Source organism: Perognathus longimembris, chromosome 17, assembly GCF_023159225.1.
Source record: "Perognathus longimembris pacificus isolate PPM17 chromosome 17, ASM2315922v1, whole genome shotgun sequence".
In the NCBI taxonomy this organism is placed as follows: domain Eukaryota; kingdom Metazoa; phylum Chordata; class Mammalia; order Rodentia; family Heteromyidae; genus Perognathus; species Perognathus longimembris.
Window position 1 is genome coordinate 51,345,885 of NC_063177.1, and position 27,684 is coordinate 51,373,568.

At 57.7% G+C, this 27,684-nt stretch overlaps 2 protein-coding genes across 5 annotated transcripts in view; both read left to right on the top strand.

Annotated features, from left to right (window-relative positions):
* Positions 1-19,081: 19,081 nt before the first annotated feature.
* Positions 19,082-22,543, top strand: Rpl38 (ribosomal protein L38). 4 transcript variants are annotated; one of them, XM_048365693.1, is made up of 5 exons: positions 19,082-19,120; positions 19,320-19,349; positions 19,502-19,562; positions 22,127-22,249; positions 22,473-22,543. In XM_048365693.1, the coding sequence occupies exons 2-5, from the start codon at positions 19,347-19,349 to the stop codon at positions 22,496-22,498; spliced, it is 213 nt and encodes a 70-aa protein (XP_048221650.1). In that variant the 5' UTR covers positions 19,082-19,120; positions 19,320-19,346; the 3' UTR covers positions 22,499-22,543. The 4 variants fall into 4 exon arrangements, with proteins under 4 accessions (XP_048221650.1, XP_048221653.1, XP_048221652.1 ...); XM_048365696.1 differs by lacking the exon at positions 19,082-19,120 and adding an exon at positions 19,126-19,136; XM_048365695.1 differs by lacking the exon at positions 19,082-19,120 and adding an exon at positions 19,127-19,179.
* A 2,370-nt stretch (positions 22,544-24,913) lies between these two features.
* Ttyh2 (tweety family member 2) overlaps positions 24,914-27,684 on the top strand; it is a 35,931-nt gene continuing 33,160 nt past the window's right edge. Inside the window, exon 1 of the mRNA XM_048366522.1 lies at positions 24,914-25,072. Within this exon, the coding sequence (XP_048222479.1) occupies positions 24,944-25,072 (129 nt within the window). The 5' untranslated portion in view covers positions 24,914-24,943. The remainder of the gene's footprint in view (positions 25,073-27,684) is intronic.

The following is a 27,684-nucleotide window of genomic DNA, read 5'->3' on the forward strand; positions in this document are numbered from 1 at the left end:
ACAGCCCGCGCCCATCCCTCCCTCCCTCCGCAGCCAGAATGAGGGTTTTAAATTTATAAACCACCTCGTGCTACCCCTTGATTAAATGCTTTCACTTACCATGCAACCCACAACGTTGCAGACGGGCACGGCCAACCTCTCCAGCCTTCTCCTCTCCCCCAGCTCGGCTCAAGACAGCAGTGCTGAGGTTTGAACTTGGAGCCTTAGCCAGCCTTACACTGCTCCCAGGAGGGCCTCTCTATCCGAAGGAGTAGGAGTGGCTGGGAAACTGGAGGAGAAAAGGGATGGGGGGGGGGGGTCCTTCCAGCCATCTTGCTCATCTTGCCCATGTCATTCACAGGTCTCCACCCAGCCCTAGCGGCTGGTTCCTAGGATCATCAGCTCATTCCTAGGATCGGGTCTCTATGGCGCCATCTCACTGTGCTTCTTCTTCGCAGAAGTGTTAGCACCAAGCTGGGTGTGGTGGCTCACACCTGTAATCCTAGCTACTCAGGAGGCTGGGATCCCAGGATCAAGGTGTCAGGCCAACTTAAGTAAGAAAGCCTGTGAGATTCTTACCTCTAATCAACACCCAACAAGCCAGAAGTGGAACCGTAACCCAAGTGGTAGAACACCAACCTTGAGCGGAAAAAAAAAAAAAAGCTAAAGCTGTAGTGTGAGGCTCTGAGTTCAAGCCCCAAGACCACCAGAAAGGGAGAAAAAAGAAAAAGAAAGGAACTTTATAGTCAACCTCAGTGAGGACTTGGGACCATTTTCTGGGGACTGTGGATACCATTGGGTTTTGGAAAGGGGAGGGACACGATTGTATTCACCAGCAGCAGGCACCTGGTGTCCTTGTGCTGACCTTGAGCTCAGTGGCCCTGGCTCTCTGCCAAACCACATCTTCCCCAGGACTCAGTTCTCAAACTCTTCATCTCCTCCCTCCCCCCCCCCCCCCCCCCGCCCCAGGTGCCTTCTCTAAACCTATTTGTGCTGCATCTCTGCCCCTCGGAAACCTTGTTAGGGCACTAGTTAGTGTGATAAACTAATTCGCAGAGAAGTGTTAGCAAATGAAAATGGTTTATCCCTCCTCGGGGTATTTTCATTTTAATGGAGATTCGGTTGACAAATATTTACTGAACAGTCTATTACATGCAAGAAACTATGTAAAACTCCTAGGGGGAGTCATGGCTTGACCTAAATAAATCACAGTCTCTAATGGCGGAACTTGAGGCGCAGGGGGAAGGATGACAGGCAGCAGATAACCTTCCTCATCTCTGCATACGCCAAACAGAGCACCTGTTGCTCCGTCCCGGTCCTTGCCCCCCCCCCATGCAGGCAAGTGTCTGTCATGGCTTCCGGTGGGGTGGAGTCCTTGCCGGGACTGTTTTTAGGGGACTCAGGAGCCAGTCCCTGCCTCGGGGTTTGGGGGTTCCTCAGATGTGTCCCGTGAGGGAGGGAGAGGGGTGTCCTTGAATGTCCCAGTCCTCTTCTTGGCCACCTGCTGTCTCCTCCTCTGCCTCCTTCCCTATGATTCCACCCAGGCCAGCTTTCCCAGAGCCTCCTGGGTGACATGCTACCAGGACTGCAGAATAGTGGAGGGGGGGCGGGGGGACGGGGGGCAGAGGAGAGGGTGAATTCCAGGGGATCTGATGAGGCACCCACTTCAGTTCTGCGTGGAATAGATTCTCCTTGGGAAAACAGTCTCCCTCCGCCTGGCTGGCTCTCTCTCTCTCCTTTTCCATCCCTTTCCTTTGCTTCCCTCCCTTTCCCTTCCCTCCCCTTCCCTTCCCTGTCTCTGCTTCTCTCCATCTCCAAATCCAGCTTGAAACGCAGAGGAGGCCGAGGGGCAGGAAAGGATGAAGACACCGGGAAGGGAAGGGCAGGCTCTTACAGCCGCTGCCCCTCTGGTCTCTCCTCTCGGCCCCTTTCACCTTCAGATCCCGGCCTAGCCTCTCCCCAACCTAACTCCCCCAGGCATAGCGCGGCTGGTGAGCCCAGCACAGGGAACAGCCTCACGTGGTAGGGGAAGGCAGTAACGCCACTCCATTCCTACCTTTCATCCCCAATGCCACCCCCCCACCCCCCCACACACATCTGCCTACAGGTCCTCCCGGCACCAGAGATCCTAAAGGTCAGACCCAATGAGCTGGCTGAAGGTTCGACCCCCAGGGCCTGCTGCATATTATTCCAGGTGAGTCCTTACCTAGCCCTTCACTGGGTTTGCTGAACCCCGTTTTCCCATCTACAAAATGGGCCACCTCCCAGGTACATTCATCCGAGATAAATCAGAACTACCCCCCCCCCGCCCCGCCCACCATCCCTGCCCAGCGCCCAGGCCCATCTGTTAAGAAACACTGACATCTAGTGGCTCAATGCAGAACCAGCAGCACAGACTCCAGCTTCCAAGAACAGGAGCAAAAAAACCTTCAGAGCAGAGCCTCGAGTTCACACACACACACACACACACGCCTCCTGCCTCAGTTTCCCCTGAGTGCACATCCCATCCCCTAAGGAACCCAGGCAAGGCAGTCTCGAAATGCCCACAGGCCTCTAGTCTTGACTACATGTGGTCCAGACACCTTCTGGTGACAAGAGGAGAGAGAGCGCAAGCGTAAAACAAGCCCCGGATACTCCACACGGTGAGTCATTCGGAGCTGATTCAAAGCCACTTCCCGGGAGCCACGCAGCTGCATGCCAGCCCGGGGAAGAGACACGGAGGGGCTGTCCACCATCCATCTGCCAGCCAGGAGGCCCTGTGGACCACGGAGGCTCAGTCAGCACCCGCAGGCGCTCGGTGTGCGTGCGTGCGTGCGCGCGCGCGTGCGCGTGCACAAAGACAGCGTCCACGGCACGACTCACCGGAAGACACGTGAACCGTAGGATAATTTAAATTCACCCACTCAACAGATACTCGCGAGCGCCTGCTCCGTGAAGACGGGGGAGCTGCCTCCCACTCGGCGGAGGGCCACCCCGCCTGCTCCCGCCCCCACCTCCTGAGCGCAGAACACCCCCCTGAGACCCGCACCTCCACTCCCCTGCCTTGCCTCCTGGCGTTTGTTATTACCTGGGCATCCCGGGACCCAGCACGCCGGAGGCGACTCCTACGTGGGGACTGAAGGCCACCTGTTGCCCCCTGGGCTGTTGGGTGTCTCTGGCTTCGGATGCAAGGAACAGAACTGCACATCAAACTGGCAGGAACAGAGAGCCTCCGCTTGGTGTGCGCACAACGGTGGCGCCAGGCCCTCGTGGTCCCCGGGGCTCGGGGCGACAGCCCGTCCCCAAGTTCTGCTTCTGTCCGCCATGGGCCTGGCTCTGTTCTTCCATCCCAGCTGCCTGCCTGCAACCGGAGACGCAAGGGGGGGACCACGGGATCCGAAGGCGGGGTTCTGGAAACTTCTCTCTGTCTGCTGCTTCTGCGGGAGCTGCCCTGGGGAGCATCTGAATGAACCCCAGGGCATGAGTCTGAGCCAGCTCAGATCCTTCCCCACCCCACCCTGCTCCACTGCACCCCCACTACGACAACGCGACGACGACGCTCCGGGTTTACAGCTCTGCAGCCAAAGGGCAGGAAGGGAGGCCGGGCGCGCGTGCGCACACCAGCGGCAGTGGGGTGCAAAGAGGGGCACGGGGTCATGGCGGGGGGGGGGAGTCAGAGGCCCTGTGGATCTGTCCCATCCAGACGCTCAGACTGTGAGCTGATGTGGAACGAAGAGTCTAGACGAAGACCCGATGTAAAATGAGGTCTTTGAAGAGGAAGGCTATCTGAGGACAGCTACGGCTTTTGAACCTGGTTTTAGATGAAGATGAGAGACATTGTCCCAGACGAACATGGGCCTTAAATCCCATGCGTGTCCCTGCAAGAGACGTGGGAAGGCGGCCATGTGTTGATAGAGCAGGGATCTGGGCGATGCAGCCCGGAGCCAAAAACCACAAGGAAGGATCCTCCCTCCCCAGCCCCTGCCCAGGGAGGGTCCTCCCTCCCCAGCCCCTGCCCAGGGAGGGTCCTCCCCCCCCAGCCCCTGCCCAGGGAGGGTCCTCCCCCCCCAGCCCCTGCCCAGGGAGGGGGCCACAGCACGCAGGCTGTGGAGGGCTGCAGGCCTCCAGAGCAGTTAGACGGTCCCTGCCTTTGTCTCCAGCCAACGGCTGACCTAGAGCGCAACTCAGGTCTCCTGTGCTGCCCACGCCGGTCGTCCCAACACTCCGGCAGCTGAGGCAGGAGGGTCACAAGTTTGAGGCCAGCCTGGGGTCAAGACAAAATGAAATGTTAGAACCCAGGAGTGACACAACCCAGGCTGAAGGTCCTGGAGATTTTAGGGCTTAAGAGTAAACTGAAGGGGTTGGGGATATGGCCTCGTGGCAAGAGTGCTTGCCTCATATAGACAAAGCCCTGGGTTCGATTCCTCAGCATCACGTATAGAGAAAAAAGCCGGAAGTGGCGCTGTGGCTCAAGTGGCAGAGCGCTAGCCTTGAGCAAAAAAGAAGACAGGGACAGTGCTCAGGCCCTGAGTCCAAGGCCCAGGACTGGCAGGGTCAGGAGGGTATTAACCCCCTTGCCCGGTGCCCTGTCTTCTCACCCAGTGCTGTCCCCTCCTGGCCTTTCTTCCATCCGCGCGTGGTTTGCAGGTGCTGCCGTGGCCTCCGTCAGCCTGGCTTTCTGATGGCTGGCATGGAGCCACTGGAGGAGGGGAGCCCCCAGGGCAGACCCCAGCTCCACCTTCCCCGGCTGCCAGCCTCAGGAGCAACTTCGGGGCATCTCCGCCCAGTGGCGCCCCCCGGCACCGCCCCGCCGCACTGCAGCCCTGGGTAGAACCGCGTCCCCATCCCGGGCTTTGATGCTCGGCCTCCCACTGCCCACCCACCACGGGAGGAAGGTTCCACAGAGTCCACGCTGCTCCTAGGGCCGGGCCCTTCCTGCATGATACTTTGAAGTCGCTTCAAAGCCTCCGTGTCCAGAGCGACACCGGGTGACAGAAAGGCCCGGTGGCCCCAGGCCGCCTCCAATTACCAGCCAGCATCGAGCTGGCATCACACAGCAGGGGGAGGGCCGCAGCCCTCCTACCCTCGCTGAGCAACCCCCCCCCCTCCAGCATCCCCCAAGGCCTGCAGCGAGCTCCCTCCCACCAGCCAGAGGAAAGGGAGGGAGAGAGGAGGGGGAGGGGTCTGCCAGGGACTCCTCCTTCCAGATGGCGGGGGAACTTCAAAAGGAGAGACCACACGCCACCGATGCTTGGATGCATGGAGCATGCATTGTGTGTGTGTGTGTGTGTGTGTGTGCGCGCGCGCGTGCACGCGCGTGCGCGCATGGGGCCTGTCCCTTAGCGTTTTTTTCCTAGTGATGATCTACCACTTAAGCAATACCTCCACTTCCCATTTTTTTTTAAATGTTTTGGTGGTTCATCGGGGAGAAGACTCTCATGAACTTGCCTGCCTAAGTTGGCTTCAAACCCGTGATTCTCAGAGCTCAGCCCCTCCCCCCCCACCCCCCCACCCCCCCACCCCCCAGCAAGTAGCTAAGATTACAGATGTGAGGTCCCAGAGCTAGTACTCTCCCACTTTGAGCCACAGGGCCACTTCTGGTTTTCTGGTGGTTCATTGGAGGTAAGAATCTCACCATTTTCCTGCTTGGTCTGGCTTTGAACTGCTATCCTCAGATCTCAGCCTCCTGAGTAGCTAGGATCACAGGCGTGAGCCACCAGCAGAGCTGGTATTTCTTTTTTCTTTTTTTTTTTCTTTTTTTTGGCCAGTCCTGGGCCTTGGACTCAGGGCCTGAGCACTGTCCCTGGCTTCCTTTTGCTCAAGGCTAGCACTCTGCCACTTGAGCCACAGCGCCACTTCCGGCCGTTTTCTATATATGTGAGGCTGGGGAATCGAACCCAGGGCTTCACGTATACGAGGCAAGCGCTCTTGCCACTAGGCCATATTCCCAGCCCCAGCTGGTCTTTCTTAAGTGCCAGGAGGCCAGGTGCTGCCCTACGGCAGCTAGGCAGGAAGGGTGCAGCTTTACACAACTATTACCAAGGCTCAGTACGTACACACACACACACACACACACACACACACACACGTACACACACGTACACATACACGGTGTTCTTTGCTTTCCCAGTCTTGAAAAGGGCAACTCATCAAGCGTTCCCCTACTCTTTATCCATCCCCTGCCTCCTCCTCCTCCCTTGCCTGTGTCCTTAATAGAACTCAAACCCTCTCCATTAGCAAGAGCATTTCAACTGCCGCCCGCCTGCAGGGAGCCCTTAGCACCTCCGGGCTCCCCACGCCCTTTAGCACCCAAGAAGCCAAGAAGGAATGAGGCTCCTGGATCAGCTGGGAGGGGACAGGGGAGGGGGAGGAGGAGACTCAGACAACAGCCAGACACCCCAGAGCGATGACCCTTCCACCTGCCCCCCCCCCTCCAAACCCCGAACCCCCTTCACACCCTGCGGCCTGTGACTTTGGAGCATGGGACTGAGTCTCATCAACAAGAAATTTGAGGCCATTAAAATACAATAAAAGAGAAATTAAATGTAATCACTCTGTAAATTATGACTAATTGAAACATCAATTGTAATTTTTACGATCTGCACTCGAGTGAGTGATGCCACCAGTCAGGAGATGAGAGTTGTAAAAGATGGTCGAGCTGGCCTGGAATGCCCCGGGCGCCAGCCTCGGCCCGCCCCTGCTGCCAGCTTCCTTCCGGTGTGTGTGTGTTCAGAACCGCCCCCGCCCCCGCCCCACCCCCACAAGCACGCTCCTGTGGCTCACACCCCAGGCTCCAGGTGCTCTTGTGGGGGAGACTTCAGAGCAGGGACTCCGTGTCGCCCCCACTTCCCTGCAACCCAAGGAGGGAAGGCCGCCTTGCTTTCCCGGATGGATTCGGGTCTCAAGCCCCGGCTTGAATACACAGGCCTGCTAGGAGAACGCCAAGCTTGGACACGGCGGGAGAGAGCGGGGCCCCGCGGACTCTGACCTCCCAGCAGGCCTCTGGTTTCCGCCATACCGCGGTGGACACCGAGGAGTCCGGTCCATCCACCTCCCTCCACCCCCCCCACCCCCGTGCCAGCACTCGGTCCCCACATGGACGTGTAAGAGGGACCGTGGGGTGTGCCTCTCAAGGTGTGTACTTAGCCAGCCCAGCGCGGGCGGCTCACGCCTGTAACCCCAGCCGCTCAGGAGACTGAAAGCTGAGGCTCTGAAGCCAAGCGAGAGCCGGGAGCCCAGAAGTCAAGCCCCAGTACTGGCACAATACTGACAATAATAACAATCCTTCAGACTAAAGAGAGCCGTGGAGGAGGAGAAAGAAAACGCCATTCCTTCCTGAATGAGGTTACAGCCAAGGGTCAGGCCAGACCCAACAGAAACCAGACCATTCTTCAAGGAAGCTCTCTTTGCTAAATTATAAGACACATACATAAAACACCCAGACCACGGCATAAGGGGAGGTAAGTTTGTGCCAAGTGAGACGCAACAGTGAACTGGCACCTGGAGCCCTAGAGCAACACACGGAACAGAGCTGGGCGCTGCTGGCTCACGCCTGTCACCCTCGCCACTCAGGAGGCGGAGATCTGAGGATGGTGGTTCAAAGCCAACGCAGGCAGGAAAGTCTGTGAGACGCTTATTCCCAATTAACCACCCAAAAAAAGCTAGACGTGGCTCAAATGGGTGCTAGCTTTAACAAAGATAGACAAAGAATAAAGCTCAGGGTAGCACCCAGGCCCTGAGTTGAAGCCCCCCATCCCCCACCCCCACCCATATCCTTTCCAGTCCCTGTTTTCCCGGAAGCTCCCGCCCTGCCCTTTGTCATCAGGTCGCAGTTCCGCCCAGAAGCCAGATAACGGGACAGGAGGGCCGATCCAAGGGACGGGAACCACAGGCGGGCAGTGGGGTACCGGGGCTGCAGCCCTCCAGAAGCAGGCCAGCCACGGCTGCCTGAGCAGGCCAAGGTGGGGAGAGAGGGCTGTGTGTGTGCAGAACACCGGCGTGTGTGCGTGTGTGCGCGTGTGCGTGTGCGTGCCATCACCCGCGTCCCGCCTCCCACCGCCGGCATCTGGCCTTCTTTTCTGCCCAACAAAAAAATAAACATGCTCCAGAAGGGCTGAGATTGATTAACTCGGGCTCCGCTCCCTTCCCGTTATTGACCTTTGGGGCTGGATCCGTCTTGGTTATATAGAGCCGTCTCGTGTCCTGGGGGATGTTTAGCGGTATTCCTGGCCCCGAGCCACCCACCAGATGCCCAACCAAACGCTCCCCCCTCCCAAGCTGGGACAACTAAAACCCGCTGGGTGCGGTGACTGACACCCGTAGAGAGCACGTAGAGAGCAGAGAGCAGAAGGCCAGTGAGACAAAAAGTGGGCAAAACCCCATCTCAAAAGAAAAGGCCAGGCAGGGTGGTTCATGCCTGTCATCTCAGCCCCAAAGAAAGTGTCCCACCTACCCCTCAAAACTACCAGTCGGTGGACGAGGAGGAAGTCCAGGACCAATGGAAACAGTGAGCAAAGGGCTTGCTGGGCCTGGGTCCTGCTGGGGTCCTGGGTGGAGGCTGAGCTCAGAAGCCCCAGGGCCTCCATCCACCCAGCTCAGCAACCACCGGGGGCGGGGGGGGGGGGGGGGGGGGGGAGGGGGAAGACGCCCACACCCAATCAGGAGACCGGAATCCCCGGCTCCTCCTCCTCCGGAGAGATAAGAGGAGGGAGCTGGGGTCTGTGATTGGATTTCACTTAAAATGATTAGCACTGTTTATTTAGAGTCCACCGGCTGCACCCATGGTCCATGGAGGGTTATTGTGAGTTTAAAGAAATACAGGAGGGGCGTGGGGAGGGGGAGGCAATTTACCCAAATTGAAAAAGTCCTCCTGTAATTAGAAGATCAGAGCCTATCCAATGAGAGGATCGATAATGGGAAATCTAAGTGCCACTATGAGCAAAGATTACAGTTTCGAATCGCTCCATCTTGGATTTAATTTTCTTTCTCATTGTCTCACTGCTGAGAGATTCCCCGCTCCACCTCCCCAACTTGAAAGAGGCAGGCGGGCGGTGGAGTTGCGCCAGTCCCCCAACTCCAAGGCCCAGTGAGTGCCAGTCCTGGGGCTTGAACCCAGCACCTCCTCCAGCTCTCGCTTGGCTTTTTCCCGCTCAAGGCCGGAGCTCTACCGCTTGAGCCACAGCTCCACTTGCGGCTTTTTTGCGGGTCGGTTGGAGAGAAAAGTCTCATGGATGTTTCTGCCCAAGCTGGCTCCGAACCCTGATCCTCAGATCCCAGAATGCACTCGGCAGCTTGGAGCAACCCGCTTTTACCATCTCACAGTCCCCCCAGGCTAGGGGGCTGGGGACGGTTCAGCTGGGTCTCGGGTGACCCATTGGCTGACTTATCTTTGAGGACTTCACCTGATGAGACCTGAAGTCTGCAACCCTCCCTTCTTCACCCTATCCTGTGAGCCGGAAGCGAGTGACATGTGAATCGTTGTTTTCCGCAGCAGTAAACCGAATTCCCAGAGCAGGCCGGGCCAGTTACGACCAACAGAAGTCTCCTGGACTCACCCAGGTCCCAGAGCCAGCCTTCACCTTGCCTCCCAAGGGGGCAGAAAGGCAAGTGGGAGGGAGGGGCTGGGGGCAGAACCCCTCTTTTCAGAACCTACCCCCCAAGATAACAACAAAAACCCACTCAGCAAGGAGGAACCCTGAGGACCAATCACCTCCTAAAGTTCCCGCTGGTTAAGACCATCCCACGGTGGATTCGATCTCCTCCGGAGAGAGGACACGCCAGTCGCAGCAGCAGCAGCCCACACACAGAGGGGAGGGCACTGGACGGCGAGGCCACCTGCCGCTCCCTCCATCAGAACTCCCTGTCCAAGCGCTGGACCCCCACGTTCTCAGAGATGGCTCACGAGAAGATATCCCATCCCCCACGCACACACACACACACACACACAAGCCTCCCAGTCCAACCTGCTGGCCGACCCCAACAAGCTACCCACCTGTATTGCTTGACTGCTTAAGAACCTTCCATATGGGAGAAATGGAGCAACCTACCAACGCTACTGTGTAATCATTTGACCCCTGTCCAGCACTGCTACGTCTTGTAATCATATATATAATCATATATGTAATCATATGATTACAATACACACACACACACACCCTTCTTTCGTCTTGTTCCCTGCCTTCCACGTCCGAGATGGCTGCTGCAGCTCCAGCCATCACTCCCCACAGGCCAGCCAAGAGGAAAGAGGAAGGAAAGGAGAAGGAAGGCCACGCCTCTCCCCTTGACACCACTTTTTATGCCCCCGTTGGCTATAAGTGAGTCACGTGGCCATAAGTAACGGCACAGGATGCTGGGATGGGTAGTTTTCTTTCTTTCCGGGTGAATACCTGTGGGATTCTAACGCACCCGGGGCTGTTTGTGGATTCCCAAGGGGAGGTGATGTTTCATCTGAGCTGGGAACAAGCACCATGAACCGACTTTCCATACTAGAGGAACTCAGAGGGCTCTGGGCCCTGTCCATGGTGCTGACCCACTGGCCCTGCCCGGAGCCCAGCTCTAAAGTAACGTCACACCCATCCCTGACCCCCACACACACACACTGCCACCCCCTCTGGCCTGGCACGGGGGTGGGCGGGCAGCATGGCAGTGGCGTGGCATGTAGCTATGCGATGCATTTTCATAATGACCTTCCCACTTCCTCTCTCAGTCTAACTTGTCAGTCAGTGACCATTAAGTTCCTCATTAGCAAACGAGATTTGGATGGGCTCATTAAGATAACAAATGGCCCCAAGGTGCAGCTGGCTGGGGGTGGGGGGGGTGAACTAGAACTCTTGTCTTATGTTTTCCTTCTTTATTAAAAAATAATGCACTTGCTGGGCAACGACGGCTTACACCTGTATTCCTAGCTGCTAGGAGAGCTGGAGACGGAACCGTGGCTCTTGTGGGAGAAAGCTGGCTTTGAGTTAAAAAGCTCAAGGACAGCACCCTGGCATTGAGCTCCAGCCAGGACACTCTCTCTCTCTCTCTCTCTCTCTCTCTCTCTCTCTCCCCTCCCTCCCTCCTCCTATTCTGTGTGTCCCTCCTGACCCCTGTGATTCCTCGGGGGAGCAGCTTAAAGGGCAGGGGGAGGAACAGCAGACAAGCCACAGTAGATTGACACTAGTCCCCCGATTCCCAAATCAAGGTCCGGTCTTTGGCCACCTTGGATTCAAGCTCGCTCCTCCTGAATGCAGTGTGTAAACCTTTCCACGTAACTCCCTCATCTCCCTCTCCAGTACCTTCTGGAATCCTCTCCTCACGTCCCCTGCAACCAGACAGTAGCGCACGGCGTCAGCTGCAGCTGATCAACAGTTCAGCCATTCTGCACGACCACCATGAGCTGTGTGAACTTAGCCCTGGTAGGAATATTCACACCCTAGGAGTCAACGGGCACCACCGATGAAGGCTTTTTTTTCCTCACAAATCTGGATTTTCGACAATGGCCAACGCCCCCCCACCCACCCCGGCTTCTGGAACATCCTCCTCTGCCCACGTCTCCTGCCTCCCTCCGCCTGGGCCCCCTGACCCTCTTCTCCAAGTGGCAGAAATCCAGTCCCCACGTGGACCCCAGCGGGGGTCCAGTCCCTCTTCTGCACTCTACAGAGCAGGGATCCGAGACGCCCCCCTGGCCAGAATGCTCCTCTTCCTCTTCTGCCTGAGGGGGTCACGTGGTTTCATACCCGGGGGCGGGGGGGGGGGAGAAAGATGAAGTGTGGGAAGAGAAGTGGGAAGGGTCATCTTGGCCACCGAGAGCAGAAGGAGGGGAACTGCCGACGGCTGCCGTGGGAAGGGCGCGCACGTGGCGGCGAGGCGATTGACGCGGCCCACGGACCCCCGGGACCCCCGGCTCCCCGCGCATCCCAAGCAGCCGCTTTCATCTCCACACCTCGGGGGCGTCGCGGCGTCCCTGGTAATTGCTTTTTGGAAACGCGGTCACCGGTTTAATTGGTAGAACTTGTCCCCGGCACCTAGCACGAGGAAGGTCACCCGGGACTCATCTTTCTCCCAAGGCAAAGGAGATGTATGGCTGGACAGAGCCAGCCGTGTGTAATGGGGTGCCGGCGCAGAAGGGCCGGCCGGGGGGTGGGGGTGCAGGGGGTAAGGAGGCGGAATGTCCCCCCGCCATGCCTGCCTGGGAAGAGCCGCACTGAAGGGGGCCAGCCACGTGCCGGGGTCACAAGGACACAGAGACCCACGGCACGGCTCCACCCCCAAGGACAACAGCCATGATGAACCTATTGGGGTTCCACCGATGGCCCACCAGGGTGGTGGGGGGGGACAGTGCGCTGAGTTCTGAGCCCTCCCCCGTCGACATTGCTATGGCTGCCCCTCGGGCCAGCGCTCTGAGTCCCTGTGCCCGCCCTCCCGACGGCCCACAAAAGCACGGCGGCTCTGCATTCACCCCGAAACCCCGAACCCCTTTCTGTCAGGACCCAGGAGGGTGCTGGCGGAGTGGGGGGGGTAAGCAGGTGCCCCCCCCACCCCAGGAGGCTCTTGGCCCCCACTCCCCCACACACACACACCATGCAGATGGGCCCTGGGGTGGGGGATACAGGGAGGGCGACGTCCCCCTCTCCACCTATCCCAGCCAGGGCTTCCAGACCGGCTTTCCCATCCCCAGCCTGGACTGGCCCCCCTCGGCCCCCCCCAACAGTGGCCGGCCAGTGGAAGGTATAGCCAAAGCACCCCCCTCCCCGAGCCAGAGAGCCAGCGGGCCCCCACACAGCCCAGGGCCAGGAGAGGAGCAAACTGGAGACAGACAGACAGACAGACAGACAGACAGAGTGAGGAGGAAGGGGGGTGGCAGACCACAGGTTGGAGGACCATCTTTGGGGCAGAAGGAGTGACACCTTTGGCAGAGGAGTGTGTGTGTGTGTGTGTGTGTGTGTGTGCAGGGCTTCCAGGAAGCAGTCAGCAGGGAGAAAACCTCAGAGGCCCTGCCCAGACCCAAAGCCCACCCCACAACACACACACACACACACACACACACACACACACACACACACGCCCCGTCGTGGGGTGATCTGTGATTCCGTTAATCGTGCACCCCGCCCCCTGCTTCAACCCACATCCCCAGGCCGTGTCCAACCCACCCTCTTCCAGGGACCAGCCTGTGAGTGTCCAGCCACAGATGAGCCCACGGATCCACACAGCTGCGGACCGCCCCCCCGCCCCCCCCCCCCCCCGGTCAGCCAGCCCCCGCTGACATCCGGGACTCTCCACACCAGGTGATTTATGGACTTCAATTTGCCCCAGCTCCTCAGTTATGCCTGTCAGGTTTTTGTCTCCCGGCACTGCCCCCCCCACCCGCCCCCCTCCCCAGCCCCTCTCTCCTTCCCTGATGTTTAATTTGAAGCATCCGTCTGCAGCATCCTGAGGTGGGAATGGCGGCCGTGCTGGATGTATTCACTGCTGACAGCGCCATTGATTTTCTCTCTCGGACTGCATAATGCTAGATCTAAACACCCCGATAGGCTGGCCCCTGCCCTTCCTTTGAAGGGACGGTGCCCTTTTTCTTTCTGGCTCTAATGTCCCCTCGCCCTGGCACGTGCTGATATACAGGAGGGGGTGCCTGTCCCTGCACTGAAGATGGATTCTCCTGGGCCCCGAGATGACTGTCCGCGCTGCTGGCGGATGCTGTTCAATCTGTCCTCTTTGCAGGAGCAGATTGGACACTGGGGGAGCAGCTTGCGGAGCGAAAGGAGCGGGGCAGGGGGCTGAGGAACTGTCATCCATCACAGAGACGCGGAGCCCCTGCCCACGGCTCCTCCCTACTCACCAAGGGTGAGCCGGGGAGCCTGTTCACCTGCAGTCCTCCTCCTCCTCCCCTCCTCCTCCTCCCCTCCTCTCCTCTTCCTCCTCCTCCTCCTCCCTTCCTCTTCCTCCTCCTCCTCCTCCTCCCCTCTTCCTCCTCCCCTCTTCCTCCTCCTCTCCTCTTCCTCTCCTCCTCCCCCTGCCCTCTTCCTCTCCTCCTCCTCCCCACTGGGCAGCTGCAGACAGGTGTCTACACCAGCCACAGTATCTGCAGTGGCCTGGCCCATAGCAAGAATTAATAATACACCATGCACCACTGAAGCTGAGGCTCTGGAGATTGTTGGAAATCTCCCAGCTAGGGCTGGAAGCATGACTCACGAGGTAGAGCACTTTCCTAGAAAGTGCAAGGTCCTGAGTTCAAAACTCCAATAACTCCAGAGAAAGAGGAGAGAGAGAGAGAGACAGACAGAGAGAGAGACAGACAGAGAGACAGACAGACAGAGAATATCTCCCAGCCATTCACTAATATGGCTCCTCATGAATGGGTTCCTCCTCCAGAAAGTCTACCAGGATTGAAGTCACTCAATCTGATTGGGCCTCTCCTCCGTGCCCTGGCACAAGGGTGGCACGTCCCGGAACTTTGTCTGGAGATGCTAGGTGGATTCTCACCACAAATCAGTGTTCTACTCACCTTCACCCAGCCCCACCCTGGCCCTCTGGTCCCCAACCTGGATGGAGCCTGTTCTGCCCCCCACAGGCTTTGTCACTGTGAGTTCCCTAAGGTGAGGACAGAATCGCATTTCTGTGTTTTTGCCCCATGCCAGAGTCTAGCGCTGAGCTGAGCCACATGAAGTTGCTCTGAATGGATGGATGGATGGACAGATGATGGATGGATGGACAGATGATGGATGGATGGATGGATGGACAGATGATGGATGGATGGACAGATGATGGAGGGGTGGATGGATGATGGATGATGGATGGACAGATGATGGATGGACGGATGGATGGATGGACAGATGATGGATGGACGATGGATGGTTGATGGATAGATGGGTGGATGGATAGATGGGTGGATGGAAGAATGGATGGATGGATGGTGGGTGGATGGTAGATGGATGGGTGGGAGGTGAATAGATGGATGGATGGAAAGAAGGAAGGAAGGATGGATGGACAGATGATGGATAGACAGGTGATGGATGGATGCTGTGTGGGAAAAGGCACTCAGCATGAGCTCTGAACCCACTTGAGGACCGGAGGGGTGGGTGCTCTCACACAATGGAAAGGTAAGCTCCCTGGTCTTGTCCTGCCCCCCCCCCCAACACAAGGTTTGCAGCCACACTCTGGGTCCAGGACAACAGCCTGGCTGTCCCCAAGTATAGATGCTACTCTGGTGACTAAATCATCACACCAAACTTAGCACAGAGCCCCTAGGTACGGATGCAGCCCTCCCCTAGGCCCCCCAAACAGCATGATCTGGCCCAGGGAGGATCAGTCAGTTCTGCTCTGACCAACCCTGCTGAAGACGCAGAGCCAGGCTCTGTCTGAGAGAAGCTTAAGCCTCAGGGCCACCTAAGGGTCTCAGTGTCTTTGGAGGTGGGGGGCTGAAGGAGGGAGATTCCCAGTGCCTAGTGGTCTCCACAACTCGACATAAAAGCAGGAACCCTGTCCTACACCTGGCATTCTTCTTCCACCTGCCCCACCCCACCCATGAGGTCTGACTCCCGGGGGGAGTGGAGGGGGTGGCTGGCAGAAAGGCCAGCCTGCGGAAAGCCGGAGGCACGGACCTCTTGGAGATTAAGTGAGATGGCAGCTGTGAGTGCCAGGCATGAAACGCCGTCAAACGGCACTTATAATTTATATGTATGTGTGGCTCAGCCTAAGATTTCCATGTTCCTTTCCTTCCCTCTGCTCCGATCCAGGCCTGTGCGCCACCTGGTGGCCAGATGTTGCCACTGCACCAGGGCCCGGGCAGTACAGGAGGAAGCCAGGGATGGCCTTGGTGCGCTCTCTCTCTCCTCTCTCTCTCTCTCTCTCTCTCTCTCTCTCTCTCTCTCTCTCTCTCTCTCTCTCTCTCTCTCTCTCTGCCACACCTTGCTCTCAGATCACAGCAGCCTGGAGGCCCCTTTGGGTCATGGGTGCCCACATTACCAGCCCACCCGCGGGTACCACGCCGGGTGTGTGCCCAATCCATGTGCCACTAAAAACTGGAGAGAAGGGGCAAGAAGTCTGGCCTAGTGGAAGAGTGGGTTCTATTCCTCAGTACCCCATACAGGAAAAGCTGGAAGTGGCGCTGTGGCTCAAGTGGTAGAGGGCTAGCCTTGATCAAAAAGAGCTCAAGGACAGTGCCCAGGCCCTGAGTTCAAGTCCCAGGACTGGAAAAAAAAAAAACTGGAGAGAAATCCATGCTGGCGAGCTTCCACGTGGCTTGCTGGAATCAGAGAGAGGAAGTGTAGGCCTCCCGGTACCTCCCCTGCCCTGCCCTCCCCTGCCCTGCCCTGCCCTGCCCCCCAATCCCACCAGGGCTAGCCCTGAGTCAGGCACACTCAGGGAAGGCCTGAAGGAGACCAGAACGGGAATTTATCTCATGGATCTAGGCCTCCTCCTCCTCCTCCTTCCACATCCGGCTCTAGCCTCTGACCACCCTGCCAAGATTCTCTTCTTTGGCTCCAAGATCAATGGCGCTGCCCACCCCAGTCCTCAGGACCTCCAGCCTCCCACAGTCCACACATTGAAAGCTGCTGTTTCCCAGGGGCCGTAGAAGCCAGCCCTCTGGGCACCCTGCTCTGCCTCTTCTTAGCTGCAGTTCATTTTGCTATTCGTCCCCCCCTGGGTCTTGTTCAAGACCTCGGATACTTGAACAAATGTGCCTTTGTGTTTGGTATTGTGTATCAGTGTTCTCTTAAATTACACGATTCAAGTGGCCAGCAGCTGTCTTCCTGGATTGTTGCCAAAAGGGAAGCCCGGCTTCTCCGTCCTACCCCCCAACCCAGGCCTGCGGCTAGCAGTGAGAAGATTTGCCGGTCATTCACTAAACAAACATCATCTGAGCACCTACTGCGTGCAAGGTGCTTTTTGTGTATATTAATACCACCCTTCATCTTTCCTCTGGGTCCCCTCTCCCTCTCTCCCTCCCTCTCTCCCCCCCATCCCATGGTCCCTCCTCCCTCCGGCCCGCAGCCAGAGTGCTCTCAGATGCCTCATCCATTTGAGGGTCTCCCAAGGACACCTACTGTGTGCTCAGTACTGAGTACTACCTTTGAAAGCTACCCACAGATGCTCAACCTTGGCCTTTGCAACGTGTAAAGGCTGAATGCGGAGCCCGTGGAGAAGGGCTCACCATGATCAAACAGTGAGGGTCAGGTCAGAGGCTCCTGATGGCAGAGGAAGAGGAGGAGCCAAGCGGTGAAGGGTCATTAGTATAGCGGGGACCGGGGCACCCAGGACATTAGCACCTCCTTGATTTGGCTGAAAGGCCATGTGCAGGACAGAAAAGACCAGAAAGGCCTCAGTTGAGAGGAGCCAGACTGAGAAACTCAAGGATGTCCTCCAATCAGGACTGAAGTCCCCATGGTTCTCAAATGACATGCAGCCCTCCAAACACTTAAGATGAAGCTGCTCCCTATTAGCTTTTCCAGCGGCCACAAGCAGACACTTTTACAGTTGCATAAGTGTGGTTGGCTTCTCTCAAAGACTTCTCTAGCACAATTAGAGCATTTTTTTAAACACCTCTGCCGCAAAGAATCCTTCATTTACTCTTCCTTATGTTGCCAGCCCTCCTAGAAGGAGCTCTGTCTGGGCTCCCTCATCTGACGGGGAGAAAGAGGAGGCCAAGTTCACGGCAAAGTGCTCTTTCTCCTTGGGAGGACTGCTATGTGATAACTCCAAGGTAATTGCATTCTGCTGTGTGGTTATTAAATTTGGAGAAAACAAATATAATAAAATGTAGATGGTGGTAGAGAGTGAAAATAAAAGTGGAGGATAAAAATAAAACTGATAACCACAGGTTTCCTGGAACCTACCTTAAAAGATATTACTCAAAGAGCAGAGAACACTTGTGTACCCAGAAAGCTACGACAGGCCCAGGATGGGGTCTGGAAGAGCCTTTCCCAAGCTGCCCCTGCTGTCCTGGGTCATGAAGGAGCCGTGGGTGGTGGGAACCTGGGCGTCATGCCCTGGGTTCGCATACGGTGCTTCAGAGAGCAGTAAAGAAACACCTCCTCCTTGGGCTGGGAATAGGGCCGAGTGGCAAGAGTGCTTGCCTCGTATACATGAAGCCCTGGGTCGATTCCTCAGCACCACATATATAGAAAATGACCAGAAGCGGTGCTGTGGCTCAAGTGGCAGAGTGCAAAAAGAAGCCAGGGACAGAGCTCAGGCCCCGAGTCCAAGAAACACCTCCTCAAGCCAGCGCCACGTGGCTCACGCCTGCAACCCTAGCTACCCGGAGGCTGAGAGTTGAGGATTGCAGCCCAAAGCCAGCCCGGGCAGGAAAGTCCTTGAGGCTCTTATCTCCAATTAATCACAGAAAAAGCCACCAGTGGCCACTGTGACTCAAGTGGTAGAGCGTTCGCCGTGAGCTGAAAAAGCTCAGGGACAGTGGGCCAGGCCCTGAGTTCAAGCAAAAAACAACAACCAAAAAAGACAAAAACAACACACACACACACACACACACACACACACACACACACACACACACACACACACACCGTTACACCAGTGGGCCACAAGGGTAAAGTCCTAATGGAAGTAGCCATTTGATTTCAGTGTATTCCAATTCCTGACGGAATGGGAGTGGGTAGGGGGAAGGCGCCCTTGGAACTGGGGAGATTCTGCTCCTGACATTAGACGTTTTTTCAAGTGGAAGAGCAGCAAGGGACCTGAGGAGGCCCCAGCAGGAGGTGCTTAGGCTCCCTCCCATCAAGAGAAGGGAATCTCTCTGCCTAGACAGACGCCCAATCAATGCACGGGTCTGATGAATTTCCAATAACACCTAGAAAAGCCAAGCAAGAGCTGGGAGGGTTTCAGGGGCAAGAAGCGAAGCGGTGGAGTCTGGAGAGAAGCTGGATGAGGGGGGTGGGAAAGGAAGGAGAGGGGGAAGGGGGGAGGGAGAGAGGGAGGGAGGGAGGGAGGGAGGCCCAGTCAGCAGCCCCAGCTGGCTAGCTTTTGGTGTAGCTGCAATGACTACTAGCGACCAGAAGGGGGCAGAGCTGCTGCAATGGAGCGGGGCGGGGGGGGGTGGGGGCGGGAAAGGAAAACGCGTCGATGGTTCTTGGCCCTCGGCGGACACTGTACGTCTGCCGGGAGGGTTTAACTCCCCGGAAGCGGAAGTCCCGTCCTCTTCCGGTCTCTTGGGCCGCGGCCGCTTGCTGTAAGTGTCTGCGCTGGTACGGGGCGAAGCGGGGCCGATCCGGGGCCATCCTCGGCCGGGTGGGGTTTGGGAGTCCCGGGCCCGCCTCGAGGGTGCGGGGGGGAAGGTCGGGGGTGCGGCGACCCGGGGGTGAGGAGGAAGGAGCGGAGCCAGGGCGCGTCCCTCGCTCCTGACGCCGAGGGCTCTTCTCCCTCCGCAGGTCCCAGCCCGCGCCGCGCGCGTCGCCATGGTGAGTCGGGCCTCGGCCCCGGAACGGTGCTGGGGCGGTGGGGAGGGGGCGCGAGGGTGGGCGAGGGCGGCCCGAGGGGGGCCTGGAGAGCCCTCCGCCCTAGCTGATCCCCCCCCTCCCCACACCCACATCCACACTCCTTGTCCTCGCAGCCTCGCAAAATCGAAGAGATCAAGGACTTCCTGCTGACGGCCAGGCGGAAGGATGCCAAGTGTAAGTGACGGCGGGGTGGGGGTGAGGATGCTGTCCCCACGCGGGTCAGGAGTTTGGTGGGGATTTCTCGAGACCGGCCCTGGCTAGCCTGAGACTCCCGATCCTCCTCCTGGAGCCTCCCAGGGCTGTAACGGGTTACGGGCACGAAACCACCGCGTTCAGCGGCCAGTAAGTTTTTGTTGTTGTTGTTGTTCGGGGGCAGCACCGAGGTTTTAACTCGGGAGCTTAGCTAACAAGTGAATGCTCCACCGATCGATCCATTACCCTCTTCCCCCCCCCCCCACACACACACCTTTGTTGGAGGGTTTAACAGTACAGATCACACGCGGTGTGATCTTCAGTGGTTTATCGTGTAATTATATATAAAGAGGTGAGGAATCCGACCACGTGAGGGAGTGCATCTCGAGATTTTACACCGTACAGGGGGGAGGGAGTTGTGGATAACAGGTCCTGGGCTTGGCTTGTGTTGTGTTGTGTTACCTGAGCCCCGTGAACATAATTCATGGAGATGTGTATAGCAAGGTTGGGCTGTGGTGATGGGGTCAGCTGAGCAGCCAGGCAATGGCAACCAGAGGGTGGTGAGTAGGGAATGATTTATACTTAGGCCCCCATACCAAAGAGGGCCATTGACCCCGTGGTGCTGTGTGAAGGGGGGAGGGGCAGATGTGCCTTGGGCTCTGGGGGGAGGACCGCAGGGAAAGGATGTTAGCACACGGCTGTGCTACATACAGAGGCTATCCTTAGGGTGGCTTTCTTTCTGACTGGTTTCCACCTGTTCCAATCCAATGTATTCCTTACATTCCTTGACAGGTTAAGACATGATTAGGTGATATGGCTCATAAGGGTTGAGGTCACAGTCCCCTGGTGTAAGGTATTCGTTGGTTGTTGAGGAATAAACTGGAGGTTTTCTTCCATTTTTAATTGTGATTAAAATTTGCCGTCCTGGTCACTTGGAAACATAACATATCAGAAATGGTTTGGGGCTGGGCACCAGGTTGCACACCCCTGTCCTTCCCAGCTACCGCAGGCAGAATAAATTGGAGGGGTGGGGTCCAGGCTGGCCAAGGCATTTAAAAATAACCAGAGCAGAAGGACTAGAGGTATAGCTTAAGTGGTGGAGTGCTTACCGATAACATGTAAAGGGCCCGTGTACCCCAGTGCGGTACAGCCCACCAATAGAGCAATACAGTGTACCTACGGGTACCGAAGGGGTACGAATAGCCAAATGTTTTGACTTCATAAAAATACGGGCCAGGGCACCAGGCACTGGTGGTTTATGTTTATAATCCTACACTACTGCTCAGCTACTGTGGTCTAAAAGATCAGTAACCAATAAAAAAAGCACCCCTTCCTTGCTCATGAAAGGGAGAGGCCGTGCATTCAAGCCTCAGTACAGAGTGCTTGCCGAGAAATGCACCAGGGCAGCTGCTGCCTCGCACAGGCCCAAGCCCCAGTGCCTCCGCCTCCCTGGCAAGCTGGAGACGGCCAGTTATCTTGTGCTGCTCTCTAGCCACGAGGGGTTGGGAGTGAGTGGCTTTGCAGGAAATTGAAACATGGTGCTCCAGAGGCACGTGAGCTGGCCGGCCGACCGCAGGAAGCTTCCCCACCAGCGATGGAGGGCGGCGCCTGCGGTGCAGACCACACTCTGAGCTGCTGGCTGGGAGCTATACCTGGCTCTTCCTTGTCTGAGCTGTGACTCCTAGAGCACAGAAGCAGTAAGGGACCCAGGAAACGGGTTTGTGTGTGAGGTTAGGGGAGGCTGCCTTGCGTGGTGTGCCTAGTAGGCTGGGGCCTCCTGAAGGAGCGATTTCCCCCCAAAGTCATCATGCAGTTTTCAGGAATGGAGCGCTGGGGTGCTCTTGATGCAGTTAACACGGTGGCGACGTTGAGTGTGCCTGTCTTAAGTACACTTGAGTTAAGATGAAAGGGCTCCCGGGCTCTTGAGTAGTGACAGAAAACAAGTGTGGATTTCTGACTTCGGGAGGTCTCTGGCCACGATCTCTGCTCTGCTCAGCGTTGTGGTCGCGTGGTGTGGGCTCTCTCGACTTCCCCTCGTGGGGGGGGGGTTGTCCGCCCCTTCCTGGGTGGGTGGTCCTTCATCGCCCTCACGTGGGAGCGATGGCCACAGGTAGCCTCGGTGGCGTGTGGTCGCAGGGTGCCCCAAAACCGCCAAGAACGACACAGATGCATGGGCCCCTGGAGAAAACCTCTAGGGCTTCTGTTTATTCAAATGAGGAGCCCCCCAGATATACCCCAAAGGCAGGCACAAGAGAGGGGCCCCTGATTGGTCCCAAGAAGCTGTCCCTCAAGTGATGTCAGGACACTTACTTTGTGGGCGGAGGTCCAGCCCCCCCAAGGATGGGCCCCTGGGGTACCCCTCCACCATAGCACACGTGCTAGCCCCAGAAACAGGGGCTTCTCTTCCTGTTAAAGACAGGAAGGGGAGGGACAGGCCGAGGTCAGTTGTGGCCCCTTAAAGGTACAGCTGACCCCAACAGCGTGGGAGCTGCATGCGGCAGAATCCACCTGCTTCTGTAGCATTGCCAACTGCTCTGTCCTCACAGCTGTCAAGATCAAGAAAAACAAAGACAACGTGAAGTTCAAGGTCCGCTGCAGCAGGTACCTGTACACCCTGGTCATCACAGACAAGGAGAAGGCGGAGAAGCTGAAGCAGTCCCTCCCTCCAGGTGAGGCTCCTGAGAGCCTGCTGGGCAGACTGGGGAACATGGGGGGATGGAGCTCAGAACTGCCCTCCCGCCCAGTCCCACGTGGTCCTCTGAAATGGGGAGGTAGCCTGCTCTTCCTGTTGCTAGCTCGAGGCCCTGAGTTCAAATCCCCCTACCCCCCCCCGAACGATTTAAACTGTGAAGACACAGATTCAAATAAAGCCTATCTTTATTTCTCTTCTAGGTTTGGCGGTGAAGGAGCTAAAATGAAGCAGGCACAGATTGGAACTGTATATTAAAAATCTTGAAAAGACAGGCCCACGTGTCCTCTGTCTTTGGAGATGGGAGGGTGGCTTGGGACTGGAATCTGGGCTCATTGCAGAAGTCAGCATGTCTTGTGGGTTGCTGGAGGGGGCTGTGGTGGGAACGGGAAGGGAGCCATGTGCTCCGGACACCTGAGACCAGGCAGGTGGTTTGGGGAGGATATGCCAGGGAGAATGGAAGAGGGAGGGCTGCAATCTAAGTCATCCTGGGTGCAGCCGGAGGTGGGGAGTTTACTGATATAACAGATGAAAGGACATTTAGATGGGGGAGTCGCAGTGGGAAGTGGGGCTCCTTCCTATCCACCAGATAGTGAGGGGGGGGTCAGCCTGGTTCCTTCTGGTATATCACAGCTGGGCCTCCAAGGCAGTGGGAATCCCCTGCTGAAGGCCAAGCTGGACTTAAGGGGGCCAGCCAGTGCTGATAACTTGCTAATTTCTGCCTCTTTTCATGTGGAAATTAACCACACTTGGTCTGCTCATAAGGTTTGAACTTTTGCTGGTACTATTAACGTGTGGAGGATGTTGAGATGAGCCACAAGGTGGCGCCACACTGCAAGTGACCATGTTTTCAAATCCATTTTCAAGTATGGTGCTGAAGATGTCCCCTCTCCCCCTTCTCTGCTTTAGGAAGTAAATGTGCCCCTGTACTCCCAGCTACTTGGGAAGCCAGAGGTAGGTTTCATGTTCAGGCTGTTCCCAGGGACTTTTACCTGAAAAGGCAAAATGGGGCTACGGGTAGGGTTTGAGGTCTGCCTGGCAGCCCTAATGCTGCCAAACGGATCACTGTACTTGGTTTAAGTCACCAGACAGAGCGTGTAAGGGAGTGAGGTCATTTCGTGCCATCTGTGAGTCTTGGGAGGTATATGTTTTATTTGCTCCAGGAGAGGATGACACAGGCAGCTTGGTGTCCTTAACGGAATTCCCTAGGAAGAGAGTTGACAGCTTTGGTTCTTTAGTTAGCCTGTGGTCCAGAGGTTTGTCCCACCTGCCTGGGCCAGACAAGTCACCTTTTCATGTACCATTACTCTCCCTACATGCACTGAGGCCCCTCAGGTCAGGGCTGGCCTGAGACTGGGTAAGATGGCTGATGGTTTTGGTTTTTGTTGGAGTGTGTGTGCTTATGCTAGTCCAGAGGCCCCAACTCTGCCTAGGTGCTGTCCTTAAGCCATAGCTCCATTTCCAGCTTTGTGATTAGAGAAGGTTCACCGACTACTGCCCTAACTGGCTTTGAACTGCAAACCTCAGGTCTCAGCTTGAGTAGCTAGGATGACAGGCTTGAGCTAGCACCTGGCTAAGTAGAATGGTTTGAGTATTCAGGTACTAAGACTTGGTTCTAATGAGCACCCTAGATAAATGGTAAGGTGTGGGCCACAGTTGCTAGTTTCAAACTCACTGACCCCTGGGGGTTGGTTCCTGATGAGCGTCTGCTTCCCTGGCTCACCTAGAGGTCCTCGCCTGCACAGAACCCTTCCCCAGTAGGCCCCATCTTCCCGTTCACCTATTAGTCTCTCCCAGACTCCACCATCCCTTCACAAGTCCACCCGGCTCTTGCTAGCCCCTGAGGAGAATCGAAGCGGCATGTACATCAGCCCGGGGTGGTGGCCATGCTTCCTCAGGTAGGATATTAAACTAGGGACCCGACAGGGCTTCAGTTCTCATCACTGGGCTGCTTGTAATTAATATACTGCACAGTGAGAATCGGCTTTGCCTTCTCTACTAGATTCTTCACCGCTTATTCGAGCATCTATTGTGAATTTAGCCAGCTCTTGTGGTGCACACCTGTAATCCCGGCACTTGGGAAGCAGAGGCAGGAGGATTTCAAGTTAGGAGGCCAGGCTAGACCACTAGCTCCAGTCTCCAAAAGAAAAAGCTGGGAATAGAGTGCCGGGCCCTGGGTTCCGGTGGGGGAGGAGACTAAAGGCAAGCCTCTTGTCTCGGGCCAACCGGCTTGCTAGTCCTGACACTGATTACTTTGACTTGACTTTGTAGTGAGTCATTAATAAGTCTGGGGACGTAGAGACGGAGCCCCACACAGACCCGGGGCCTACGGAGTTATGGGTGGAGCCAGTGGGAGCGCCCAAGGGCCAGGTGGAGAAGGGGAGGGGTCAGGGGCGGGGTCTGATCTGGGGCGGGCCAATGAGGGGGAGGTCCCGCCGGGGGCGTGGCGAGGCGGGGGCGGGGAGGAGCTGGCGGGGCCCGGGCAGGGGCGGGGCCCGGGCAGGGGCGGGGCCCGGGCAGGGGCGGGGCCCGGGCAGGGGCGGGGCCCGGGCAGGGGCGGGGCCCGGGCAGGGGCGGGGCCCGGGGAGGAGCGGGGCCGCGTGCGTCCCGGGCCGGTGGCAGCCACAGCGGCGGCCGCGGCGGGCGAGCGGACCGGCGGCCCTCGGGACCAGCCATGCCGGCGGCGCGCGTGGAGTACATCGCGCCCTGGTGGGTGGTGTGGCTGCACAGCGTCCCGCACTTCGGCCTGCACCTGCAGCCGGTGGACAGCACCTTCCGTCCCGGCGACCCGAGTTACCAGGAGGTGAGCCCGCGCGCCCCGGACGCGGACCCCCGAGCCCCCGCGCCGCCCCTGCGCCCCTCGGACCCGCGCGGCGTCCTCCCCGTCCCCCCTGGCTCCCCTCTCTCCTCTCCCCGCCCCCGGGACCTTGGGCCCCGCATCCCCTCCTGGCCGGGGACCTCGGGGTTTCGTGAAAACCGGGAAGATCGGAGCGAAGCCGGAGTTGGGAAGGGGCGGAAGGGCGCCGAGGCTGCGGCCGGGCGCCGGGCGCCGAGGGGCGCTGTCGTTCCTGGGCCAGAAGCTTAGGCAGAAAGTGACTTGAGTCTCGGGAGTCCGCGGCCGCCCCCTGCCCAGCCCCTGCTAAGACCTAGGCCCGGGTCCCCTCTGCCAAGCCGGGGCAGGCCTGGGGGGCTGACACCTCTCCTGCGCGCAGATAACCTTCAGCCCCGGGTGTTTGTTTCAGGGAAAGGGCTGGCCTCGGACCAGTCCCCCCCCCTCCCCTTCTTGTGCTGATAACTAATCTCCTCCCTGTGTCCTCCCTCGAGCCTGGGCCGTCCACCCTGCTTCCTCTTCCCACCCTCCCATACCTGCTAGGTCTTGAAATGGGAAGAGGGGGGTGGTCTCGGACACTCACCTCACCCTTGCACTTCAGCCTGTCCATGGGGTCTGCCCTGTCTACAGACTTCCAACCCAAGGCCAGCCTCTAATCACCCTCCAGACGGTCTCTGGGCCCGTCTCAGTGTGCTCAAGTCCACCTGGGCCCCGGCATCTGAGTCCCCCTCCCTGGAGTCCAGGACAGGCTGATGTCTTCGATGCCTATGGGAGGACTTTGACCCCAGTGGCCTTTGCCTGATTCAGTGGCAAGGCACCGCCTGCTGGATCTCAGGCAGTTGGGCTGAGCCTGGCCTCAGTGGAGGCTGTGCTGGCCGTCACCAGCTCCCTTCTTCCTCTTCAGGCCTTCCTCCTTCTGGACACAGGGGATCCTGATTGGGTGGCGTGTGCCTTGCCCCAGTGACAGTGACCCGGAGTCTAATAATAACCTCTGGCTGCCTTCAGGCCCCTGGGGTTGGTGCCTGACCTCCGGGGGAGGGGGAGAATGGACCCCTGGAGGAGCTGGGGACGCTAGGACCGGGAGGCAGCTGTGTGGGCAGGTCTGGCTCCTTAGATCTGTGCTTATCTGGGCCTGGGCTGCATGTCTGGGATTGCCCCCGGGGAATCTTCCGCTCCCAACTGCTGCTTGGAACCAGGCGGATGTGACCTCAGAGACAGTTGCATTGTTGGGGTTTGCCTCAGATCCCATACCTGGGATCCCAGCCATATCTTTATCTTTACTGGAGAAAATCTGGCTGCCCCCCCCATCCAAGTACCCCCCCCACACACACACACACCCTCCAGATGGCACCTGTCTTGCCGGCAGCTGTGGCTGGAGAGCCTGAGCCCGCCCCACCCACTCTGGTGGTGGGTGCCCAGGGCAAGTGGCCGCTGAACCCCGCCCCTCCCCTCCAGCCCCCCCCCATGGCCACTGTTCCTGACCAGGCCCCACCCCTATACCTGGGTAGACTGAGCAATGAGTGGGAGGTGATGAAAGTCTGGCTTTGGGTGTTATTGAAGGCCACTCCTAATTTTCTCAGTTCTCCTGTTGTCTGGCTATGGGTTTCTCCTTTCCTTCTGGGCACCAACCAGTCCCCACCAGATCCAGGCAGCTGCTGTCACTGATTTCGGCCCAGCACTGTGCGAGGCCCCAGGTGACATGATAACCAGGGTTACAGGACCTTGGGGAACGGCCACTAGGGAGTTCCTGGGGTCCGCCTGTAGAAGCAGCGCTGCGGCAGCAGCATTGGAGCAGGAGCTCCTTCTATTCCTGTGTGACTATGTGCAGGTACCTTGACCTCCCGAGACTTACCCTCCTCATCTGTACGTAGGAAATGCGATGTTCCACATAACATGCTTCCTGCAGAGGCTCCCTTAGCACATCGTAGGACCGGTTACCACAAACCTAGGCCCTGGGGCTTTGTGGCTACGAGGGTAGAGGAAAGATCTGCGGGCAGTCCCTCCAAAGTCCAAACCAGCCAGGCCCCGGTGGCTCCCACCTGTGATTCTGGCTACTGAGGGGGCTGAGAGCTGAGGACCGTGGTTTGAAGCCAGCCCTGGGCAGGAAGATCTTGAGATGCTTTATCTCCAATTAACCACCAAAAAAAGCTGCAAGTGGAGGTATGGCTCAAGTGGGAGAGTGTTAGCCTTGAGTGAAAAAGCTCAGGGACAGTGCTCGGGCCCTGAGGTGAAGCCCCAGAACTAGTGTGTGTGTACACACCAAAACAGGCAGGAAAGGAAGAGCCAGTCTGCTGTTACCTGGAGGGCCTCAGCCTTGCTGAGCTTGCAGGACCTGACCACGTTTTCATTCCAGAATGTCACTGTGAAAGCAAGGCCCCTCTTCGCTCTCTGAGGTGTTTGGGCCAGTTCTCCGATGGGGGTGCCCTTGTCCCCCTCTCCTCAGTGAACTGGAGTCCCCAGGAAGGCCACCTGTCCCTTGTCTTGGGGCCAGCAGAGGCTGAAAGAGTGGAGGAAGAGGGGGAGCAGGAATGGGGGCCTGGGTGTGTGCCCAGCTGCAGGCTGCCAGGTGTCCTATCAGGAGGGGG

Excerpts from the sequence above, each read along its gene's own strand:
- Rpl38 (XM_048365693.1), top strand. Across the intron at positions 19,563-22,126 it reads CAGGCGGAAGGATGCCAAGT|CTGTCAAGATCAAGAAAAAC; the intron begins GTAAGTGACGGC and ends CTGTCCTCACAG. Across the intron at positions 22,250-22,472 it reads GAAGCAGTCCCTCCCTCCAG|GTTTGGCGGTGAAGGAGCTA; the intron begins GTGAGGCTCCTG and ends TTTCTCTTCTAG.